Consider the following 11,148-nt stretch of genomic DNA (forward strand, 5'->3'; position numbering starts at 1 on the left):
TCTTCATCTGTACATTCTAAAACAGATTTTTATTTATTTTTATGCATCATAGTTTTTGAGTTATCGTGCTAAATGTCGAAAAAATACGACTAGTACGGAACCCTCATTGCGCGAGCCTGACTCGCACTTGGCCGGTTTTTTCAAGTCAAAACAAAACTTGGAACTAATTTTCAGGTGGATTTTCACTGGTACTACGATCAGTAACAAAATAAGTTTTAGCTCCACTGTTATATATAGTGTTAGAAAATCTACCTGGATATAATGCAGTTTCAGATGAAACAGTGAACCCCACCGAGTTATATTATGAGAGTAAGATACTGCATTGTATAATATAATATGTATTGTATCCGTGTGTATAGTACGCAACAGGTTGAGATGGCAATCAGGGTGGGGACGCCCCGTACACCGGCACAGCCTCCGCGCTAACCCAGTGTGGCCGCGTGCGGGCGCTGTGCTGGTGTGCGGGGCGTCGCCCCGCCTTATACTCCAATTGCCATATTGACCTATCGCGTACTAGGTACGTATAACTTGGTTGTTGAAGACAAAATGTGCATCCGCCATCCATCAGAGGAATTTCCTACAAGACACCCACGCTTATAATGTCAAGGTTTATAACGTAGTGACTTGGAGCCGCATAGAAACCGCCGTTTATATGAATTATTCAACAACATAAGTAATTGCTCTATATTAATTTATAAAAACATTGATTGAGAACTATGTTGCAATTTTATTGCATTGTCTATAAATATTAATAGCTCTGCAATTATTTATTGTCACTCAGACCTTATGTACTCAGGAAGGCTGTAACCAGGAATTGATTTTGAGGGGTTTACTTACGAAAAAGTTTGCCGAAATTCAGGAACTGAATAAAAATTAATTCGTTTTATGTCTAGGGTTTAGGGGGAGTTCAAACCCTCGAAACCCCCCCTGGCTACGTCCATGGTACTGAGACCCAGTGTAACTAAGGTGATTATGTGCAGGGTTAGCTAAATCTCTTATTTTATTATTGACTAGCCTAGCCTACTAGATCTTCATGTAATTTAAGTTACTTTGATGTCAAGTATTCTAACTTGAAATCTTATACTCAGGGCTCGGATTATCTATATCATTCTATCCTAGTATCTATCAACAAAATATCAGTTAAAATTAGTAAACCTGTGTACAACATTGCGGTTAGTAACTAATTACTAACCGCAATGTTGTACACAGGTTTACTAGTACCTAAGTACTTAATTAATATTTCATTTGGAATCACAATAGCATCAATCAAAGTCAATAATTAGGTAAGTATAAACCAAAGTCAAATAAATCAAACGTACCGATCATTTTTCATTTAGCAAGCATTATATATTTTTTAATATAGTAGGTATTTGAACTGTTTCGTTATTGATTACCTAAACCCATAAATAAAATTGAAAAAAGCCTATAGAATCGCAGCCAATCCAAGTATAAAAATACTAAATCTTAGTAGCTTTTTAGATCTTACTATCGTAATGCTTGATAATGGTTATGATTTTTTAAATGTCTATTCATCTATCTTGTTAACGTAAAATACTATGAGATCATCGAGAAGCTGATTAATTAGTGAAGCAGACATATTCATCTTTATCCTCCCATTGATTTGTGACCTTGGTCTAACATGATTGGATTTATTTTCTAGTTTTATTAATATTTGAAGTTTCAAATGTTGACGTAAAAGTAGAAAGCTGTTCATTTCTTTTTATCCAACTAGCTGCCCCGGCGAACTTCGTACCGCCTAACAGTCGATTCTTTTTCAGGATTTTTTTGAAATCTTTCTCTCCGTAAGAACCATCCCCGTACTTAAATGAATATTATAAAAAAAGAATTAGCGAAATCGATTCAGCTGTCATCGAGATTAGCGCAGCAACACATTCAGCGATTCATTTTTATATATAGAGAAGATTATAAGTAGGTCATAAAATGTTAGTATTATCTGATTTCTTTCTAGACATTCAATGGTAGGTAACCAATAATCCTTTCATCAAAAATTACTTAAATGTTTTCCGTAATTTTTAGTCTTAAACCTTTATCCCTCAACGTTGGAACCATGCTGCAGCCTAATGATAGTTATTTGATATTAAACAGCTATTTAGCCTAAATTTCGTAAGTATTTTTAATTTAAATCGTGCGACGGATTTTTCAATAATTAGTTTCTATTGAACCTATTCTTATAGACCTTGGCAAACAATTCATTATTATCATTAAATTATCACAATACGTATTACGCGAACTACTGGCTCTGAATCAGTTCTGTGTTGATGCTGCGGGGGTAACACCTTTAAACTGCGAGGACTAAAAATCTAACGATTGTGAATTTATTATCAGGTATTATTGATGCTCACTCAGTTACGTACCAACGTTATCTATAACCGGAATGAAAGAGGACTGAAAGTGACGTAATCGTTTTCACAATATTTTCTGCCAAAAGGATAGCATTGTTTTAAACCGGTGAATTTGTTAGGTTTAGAGATAGGTAAGTAGGTATGCAAATTTAAAAATTTGTATATTAATAACTTTTTTTTATGTTAATTTATATGTTTATTTTTTCCTTGTCCGATATTTCTGACGTCAAGAACACGTATATTTATATCATCGTTTCATCGTTCACATGCAATTTTTGATGTCTCGTATAAATAATTCTTTCGATTGATATATTCAACACACGTCTGCGACTATTGTTTGATCAGATGCGAATATCTCTGTTTATTTGCAATTGTTCAAAATGTAGGCTTCTGTTTGCGGTTTGCCAGTGTAAAGTAAATGATAATTTACGTCTTTATCATACGCAGCTAGAATGTATTGTCAATGTCTTGCAATACAGAAAGTGTTTCTCGTTATACTAATTATACGTATATTTATAATCAATCACTGAATCAATGTACCTACCAAAGATTCTCTATCAGCGTGGTATTCCTCAATGATAAGGTTCGTGACTCCTTTCAAAAAAATACATAATGGTAGGAGTTTTCGTGGGACAAGAATGCGGTAGCTTCCCAGATCCTTTTCAGATACAATTCGACTAGGAGAGCGAGATTTTGACTCTTACGTTTTACAAAGTTATTATGCTGTATTGTATGAAGATCTGTAGTACCACAGATATATTCAACAAAACAAGTTTACACATCCCTTGAATAGCCTGATCAGAAAACTGCCTGCCTGCCAATCAGCTTGAGGACATAGGCCTTCCTAAAGTGCGCCATGACACCCGGTCCTCAGCCTATCTCATCTAGCCACTTCCTGCCAACCTCTATTTTTCTAATGGTTGTCATCTTTTGTTTCAGAGGATGGCCGTATGAAAGAGTTCGATTTCGCACTGGCACCTCTACTGATGATATGCGGCTTCTTCGTTATGTACCTAGTCGAGGAGCTCGTGCACATCTACTTACGTAGAAGAGAACGGAAGAGCGGTCAAGCTTCTCCGTTAGTGAGGAACCTGAGTGTACGGAGGAGTCAAATTAGTGTTGGCGGAAAGGAGAACGGAACGAAGAGTGTTACGAACTCCACTGCCGATCTTATTGACCCAAACTCGATTAAAAAAAATAAGGTAAGATTCAGATTACTTACAAAATTATCTACTACAATCATCATCATGATCAGTCCATCTACAATAACTAAAGCCAAAATGAAAAAGTGTGGGTGTGAAATTTAATATTAATTGCTCTAAATACATAGTTCTGAATTGTGACATGGTGATATTACAAGAAATAATAACCGGATGATAGTAGGTTCTTATTCCTATATCCTAATTCTGAGAGAAGGCGCGTGCTTACCTATAGATAATTATTATGAGCCAGCGTTGGGTTATTAATGATTATTCTTATACTGTTGCGTTTGGACTACGGCAGGCTGGTACGCACTGGCTCTTAGTCCATAGGTTCCGCTAATATCCCAGATTTCTGTCAAAATGTGAAATCAAATTGTGAAACAAGCGAAATCTACTGAAACATTTATTAATTTTATTGATTTTTATAATATTTCGCCTTTTATTTTTCTTAGTTCATAAATAAGGTGGCTTTCGGTCACAATTAGGGCGCCAGGCTTTATTTCAATATTTTTGCTATTTTAGCGTAGGTTGCATTAATTTACGAAGTTTTCTTTAATAATCTTTTTCTTTTAGAACTTGTGTTTTAGATTATCATACCAAATTAAACATAATTTTCCGCCAGACGATTCAAAATTAGTGAGTAGGTACATACTAACCTACCTCGGCTTCTTACTAACTTGTACCTAGGTACCTACCTAACTTAACGTTTTTGATTTTGAGTAATTTTAACTGATTTTTTCAGGATATAGAAGTAAGCCACAGCCACAACCACGGCGGACACGGTCATAGTCACATTCCTCTAAACCAAGTAGATAGCGTAAACTCAGCCATTCGAGGTCTACTCGTGGTGCTGGCCCTCTCCATACACGAACTCTTCGAGGGTCTCGCCGTTGGCTTAGAATCCAGCACTGCACACGTTTGGTAAGCTTCTTAGTGACATGTATTTTGAACAGTTTAATTTTGTTATTTCCTAGTTACATAAGCCATGAAGCATAAATGATTTTTATTTATAAAAAATATTATTATTCAAAATGTAATTCGGTTCAAAAAGTAAATAAAAATAATTTACTATAAGCTATACAAGACTGCTAGCGCCATCTATTGTTGAGTAGAAAAACATAATTTGCTATAAGGTATTACTACTTGCTACTAGATGACGCTGAAATCAACATACAAAATATAGAATCCAGTATTTTAAAAAATTTGTCTCTTCTGAATTTTAATCTTTCCACCCAGACCTGTAATATTATCATAATTCTGCATTGAACTGAAAATACTGAATTAGTATCTATTAGAGTTTGTTGAACGAGGGATATCACCCATATGCCAGATAGTTAAATCTAAAACTACATAATATACCTATAACAATTTGAGAGAATCACTAACAAACTTTCATTGCCTAAATTGTTTGATTTTAATGTTTTGTTCACAGGTACATGTTAGGCGCCGTAGCAGCCCACAAGCTCGTCATTGCCTTCTGCATAAGCGTAGAACTTGTAGCAATCCGTACTAAAACATGGCTGACTGTGGTATACATCGTTGTGTACGCCATTGTGTCACCTCTGGGTATAGCCATCGGTATCCTCCTGGTTGGAGGTGAAGGCGCGACGGCAGCCGGAGTTTACTCCGTAGTGCTGCAAGGCCTGGCATCTGGAACCCTTCTATACGTCATATTCTTTGAAATCTGGAAGAATGACAGAGAAGGCATCCTTCAGTACATTGCTGCGGTCGCTGGTTTCGGATTGATGTTCGGATTGCAGGTGTTGAGTAAGTACTTACCTATAATTTTGCATAATATTTTGTTAGGTACCTATCTACTAGAATTAGATAATTCCTATAAGGCTTTGTCCACTTGGTTTTTTTAACAACCTGTGGGAACTCTTTGGTTTTCCGGGATGATATATGGCCTATGTCCGTCTTCAGGATGTAAGCTATCACTGTACCAAATAGATGTTATTATTATTATATTATCGTCCACGTGGACTTTTTTTAATTTTGTTTTTCTGGGATAAAAAGTAGCCCATGTTCATCTCCGAGATGCAAGCTTTCTCTGAACCTTTCGTCCAAATCAGTTAATCAGTCAAACGATGATTTCGAAGATATAACACGTAGTTTTTTTGTCAACAGCTGGACACTCACACAGTCACTCGCACGGTGGAGGCGATGGCGACTCGAGTGGCGACCACGGCCACAGCCACGACCGCCGTTAGCATAAAAGTGTTGTTATTAGTTATTTTATTATTAAGATTCAGCCAGTCCAAATGATTATTAGGCTACTTTAGTTCTACTGTTTCTAGTAAAATAAGACATGACATGGACATGGTAATTCGTATTTTGTGCGTGTGCACGTCGAAGGCGCGAGTGCAGGCGCGATGGTAGGCGCGGCTAGTTTTATATCTAAGTACCTAGGTATACCACTATAGAAGACCGCAGGCCGGTCTTGTATTTATAATTTACTAAGTGATGTTATCACTTACCTTAATTTATTATACTTAGATATTTTGTGATATAAGTGATGGATGCATAATGCGTTCGCCACCACGGCTGCCGCGGGTTGACGTGAACACGCACTAGTGAACTAATGCAGGCTGAACACCAACAAGTTGGTTAAGTATGTCCTCCAATTTGAACGAGTCTTTATAGTGTGAAGATGTCACAGTATGACGAGTACAGGGAATTTCGAGATGAACCGAATAATTTTCTGCAATTATTACCTACTTACTATGCGTCTCTACCTATAGGTAGTTGCCTATTAATGTTTGGCAAATATTTGACTTAGTTACATACATAGTTTTAATTTAGTTTGTAACTTAAACATAAGATATTTAAAATTTAAATATGCAGAGATGTGATACTACCTTTTTGAAATGGTAATTGATGTGCAATCAAATACCTATGTGGATATGGGTTTTCAAACTTTGCCGAACTAGATAATAATATTATTATTAGGCACTATTCCACCGCTGACGAGGCAGCGACAGATAGCGACTATTCGCTCAAGAAACGTACAATCGATGTAAAGTTCCATGTCAATGAAAGAGAATATATTAAAATAGTTAGAACTTATTAACGTTATAAATATTTTAATAGTTATAGCGTTAGCTAGCGCGAATAGGTGGAGTGGAGCAGAGTCGATTCTTTTGTAACCACTTAAACTCAGATTTATATATGTATATACTTATTGACATACCGTTGACATTGAAATATTAGGTACCTACTGAAAATAAAACACGGAGGATATGGGCGACGACGCCTAGACTTAACACGCGCCACCGCGTTCCGCGCTATAATAAATAAAACTTAGTTTAATTTGTTATCAAGGAAAACGCCGCACTTCGACTCTATCGGTGTGCCTTGCGCCTTAGTGATTAAGAGTAAACTGTTAAATTATGATTTATATTAAGACAATGTAATTAAATATTCCTTGTGATATCTATAATAATGCCGTATGCATGTGTAAATATTGCTTTTTATGAATTTGTCTTTTTTATGCGCTAATAACAGCTAATAGTAGGCATAGCTTAAAAGCTCTTTCTAACTTATAATTTTGTAATATTGCCGTCAAATTAGCACAAGCGCAGGTTGTGCCTATTAACATTTGGACAATGTTATATTGATGAATAGCTGAACCCCGTATCAGCATAATATAACTTTGTGTAGGTAGAATGGTTAGACATACCTACCTACCTACCTTAATTATTATTCTGTAAATATTTTTTAAATCCATATACGAGAGACAATTTCATCGTAGGCTCTCATATATTTTTATTCTGTAAATATTTTTTAAATCCATCTTCGAGAGACAATTAATTCATCGTAGGCTCTCATATTATGCATTAAGTAAAATAAAACAACTTGTGTGTCTGTGATATATTTAATGACTAACAAAACTAAGTATATAAACATACATTTTTGTATATTTTGTATATTAATATTTTAGATTTGCAATATAGTACTTAGGTCATATTATTACAAATTAATTATTTTTGTTGAAAATAAAACTTGTAAGTACCTATACTTAAACATTAATTTTAAATGCTTTGTGTAAATAAATTATGCATTTTATTGATTTATAAACTTGTTTTATTTTATGCATCAAAAGCAGAAGAAATTCAAGTGGTTCCGGCCACGTTGGTAACCAATTTTTCGTAACCAGCTACGAAATATGATTTATACCTTATCCGGGTTCGTAACAGAATATAAGATTAATGTCTTTTTATAACTGGTTACTACGAAACGACGTAATTTTAATCTTACTCCGTTACCAACATAGATGGAAACAATTCAAGGGTGGAAAAACTTATTAGAAGTATTAATATATAAGTACTTAATATATTCCGTAAATAACTTATCAAATTTTCTTATACACATTGAAATAGTTTACGTAGTTACCATATTTAGAAAAATAAATCATTTGATTTGACTCTTTACAGTAAAAGTTTTATCAAAACATATCAATTCACATTCAGTTGACGAGGGATAATTTGTAATACAAACTCACCTTTCAGCTTCGTATTTATTTGAGCCTCAGGACAAGCAGTCTTGATACCTATTATTATGTAGTCTCAATATGTATATAACAATATACGCTCATATTGCAAAACAAGTAGGTAAGTAGTCCAATCTGAACACGAGGCATATGACTGAGCTTTGTACAAAAAACAGATTTCAGCCGGGATTATGTATTTAATCCTAGTCTGTGATCTGCGAAAATCCCCATGTTGCTACTTCAGATTGGACTACCTACCTACCTGTTTGCGATTACTGTATATTTTCACACGATAGGGATTGACGCTCCTTTAATCTCAACAAAAAACGATAAAAACACAATCTCGATCGAAACTTACCGTCTTCCAAGTACATACCTATGTAATAATAATAAAAGTGATCATTCATAGATGGCGTTGATATACAATCCGCCCAGGAAAATTCAAACATATGGACGGTTACGGCGGGCGGAATTTTTCTTTTCAAATTCGAATTCGAATTTCGAATTTTTAGTATTTATTGGTTTTTCGGGTTTTTGCACTTTAGAACAAATCCTGTACCTAGTACGCGATAAGTCGAGATGACAATCGGCGTATAAGGCGGGGGAACGCCACAAGGACCTCACGCACACCCGCATGTCATCCGCGTTTGCCCGCACCTAGTTAGCGCGAGGGCTGGGTGGGTGTGCGGGGCGTTCCCACCCGATTGCCATCTCGACCGTACTATTCTTGATTTATCAAAAAATATATTTTTCACTTCTCATGCTCGTAAAGTTCTTCTTTATGGCTGTAAGCGGACTAAAACTGCTTTTCTTGCTCTTGTGTATAAATTGTTTATAGGTAAACAAGAATCTATCTGATGATGATCTGATGACACAAAAAACTAATACACATAATATTTTGGTCTATGTATTTGGTTGTTTAAAAATATGTCAGAACTATGGCAGAATTTTGATAATTTGGATTTCAATTTTCAATACAAACTGGTATGGGGTCGGAAAGCTCCCAACACTCGGCCGTTTCAACGAAAAACTTTTTTCATTACGCCCGCTGTCCTTTATACGATGACGTTCTATTTCATAACAAAATATAAACACTTGCTACGAATTAATCATTAATTTATATGAAAATTTCTGAAAAAGGTTGAAACGTGATTCATTGTAAAATTTTTACTCTTACCATTGTAATATGTACGAATTGTCAGTTTAAACGTAGCATGTTCATATTAGTTGTAACATAAAAATGCAACTCCTCAATATATCGAAGTAGGTTGCCTGCACATCGGATTGAAAGAGAGGTGATGCAAAATTATGTAGGTTAGGTAGTTAAGCAATAAGATTTAAACAATAGTATGTAAAATTTCTTTATTGTTATTGTTAGTCCATAAGCGGGAGTAGATCATAAGCCGGCTCTCAATAAACATCTTTCACCGTTGCCGCATTTAATTATTACCATACGGCCACAACATATCTCATGGCGACCCTTGCCAGTCGGTGCATGCCTAATCTAAGTGCGTGCACCGGCTGGGCACCGATCAAGATGAAGACTACACAATTTTCAAAAGAATATTATCAAGATTCAAGACTCAATTAGAACAAAAAGAAGAAAATAATTCCACGTCCTATATTAAAAATCAAGAAACACTAACATCAAGAAATAAGCCAAAAAAAAATTGAATCGCTTATGAACAGAAGACATCTCAAGCTTCATTGATCGGCCCAGCATCATCGTGCGTCCAGGGTTATCCCGGGCAAAACTAGGAGGTGTCCAGGGTATTCCCGGCCCAGTTCGAGGAGTCCAGGGTTTTCCCGGCCCATTAAGATGCAGTAAAGAAGAGGCGCAGACTCCAGACCTCCGGACCTGATGACCAAAACCTGTCCTGATGACGACGGCGACTACACGGCGGTCACGAAATTGACTATTGAAATGCGTCGCTAACAGTTAAAGTATGTGCAATTCATCTCTCGTAATGGGCAAATAGGTAGAATGTGTAGCTATTGTAATTTTTTTTCTTGGGTACCTAGTTAATTTAATTTTGTACGTAGGTTAGGTAAATATTGGTTTTTTATAACAAATAATACTTGTTCCACTATCTACTAATAAATTCCATTCGTGCTTTATTAGTAAGATTTTATATAGTGTGTAGGATAGTTTAAAATAATAATAGATAATTAATAAATGAATAAGTAGGTACTTACTTCTTTCGTAAATATTCGATGTTAAAATCGAAATATTCAGAGAATTATAACGGTGTCATCGCGTGGTCAAAGACACACGCGTATCCGAACATTTTGTATTGTTATACGAGACAATGGTTTTGCTCGAGATGCAATTTGCAAATACAAGGAAATGAATATGAAATAAGGAGAATTTTTTCCCCTACAGACGTTTTTCGTCTAGTTTCGTGCAAGTTTTGACGATATAAGGCTATACCCGGCTTTAACAATTTAGGACTCTGCAAACCAAAGGCTTGATCACCCTTCGGCTGTAGAAGTGCTAGGTATAAAATATACAATTATTTATTTTGGATTGAGACATACTGACGTAGGAAGATGATTGTTATTTATTTATTTGGACGCGATGTTTTGCGCATATTTAGTACCTCCTCATTCAACTATATTTGTCTAGACTCTTGATCATTATCTACCGCGCTGGTGTTAGTGAAAGACCTAGAATTTTTTATGAAAAGTTGAATGCTATTGAAATACTTATTGAAAGAAATAAGTTTGATGAAGACTATAAGTCTTATGAAAAATGCTTGCAAGCATGTTATGTTAAATATTAATTAGGAGAGTACGCGCCGCGTTTGTTGATTTGTTTATTTATTTGTATTATGTGAAGAAGTAACTTGAAAGGAAGATGAAGACTAGGAGAGATTTATTTTGACTGTCCAGGAAATATGAATACCTGAGATGTTTACTTAATAATAGGTATTATTATGGGTTATAGAATAGAAACCTTATATTTACCGTCTTACGACGATGCTATACGACAGCTGTATACTTATGATGACGACGATTTGATAGGTCAAAGAATCTTTTGAAGTCGATTTGTGAAATCGATACCTCAACTTATACATATCTAATACCTATGATG

At 35.4% G+C, this 11,148-nt stretch overlaps 1 protein-coding gene across 2 annotated transcripts in view; it reads left to right on the top strand.

The window, feature by feature from the left end:
* Positions 1 to 7,636, top strand: part of LOC117990746 (zinc transporter ZIP1-like) — a 30,968-nt gene extending 23,332 nt beyond the window's left edge. Inside the window, exons 2-6 of one of the 2 annotated variants that reach the window (XR_011237833.1) lie at positions 3,303 to 3,565; positions 4,308 to 4,486; positions 4,998 to 5,332; positions 5,693 to 7,316; positions 7,386 to 7,636. Coding sequence is in view for 1 of the 2 variants with exons in the window: in XM_034978234.2 (XP_034834125.1) it covers positions 3,303 to 3,565; positions 4,308 to 4,486; positions 4,998 to 5,332; positions 5,693 to 5,775 (860 nt within the window). In the remaining variant the exon portion in view is untranslated. Of the gene's footprint in view, positions 1 to 3,302; positions 3,566 to 4,307; positions 4,487 to 4,997; positions 5,333 to 5,692; positions 7,318 to 7,385 lie in introns of those variants that run through there. The other variant, XM_034978234.2, reaches the window with a different exon arrangement.
* Positions 7,637 to 11,148: the final 3,512 nt, after the last annotated feature.

This window comes from Maniola hyperantus, chromosome 18 (assembly GCF_902806685.2).
Source record: "Maniola hyperantus chromosome 18, iAphHyp1.2, whole genome shotgun sequence".
Taxonomy (NCBI): Eukaryota; Metazoa; Arthropoda; class Insecta; order Lepidoptera; family Nymphalidae; genus Maniola; species Maniola hyperantus.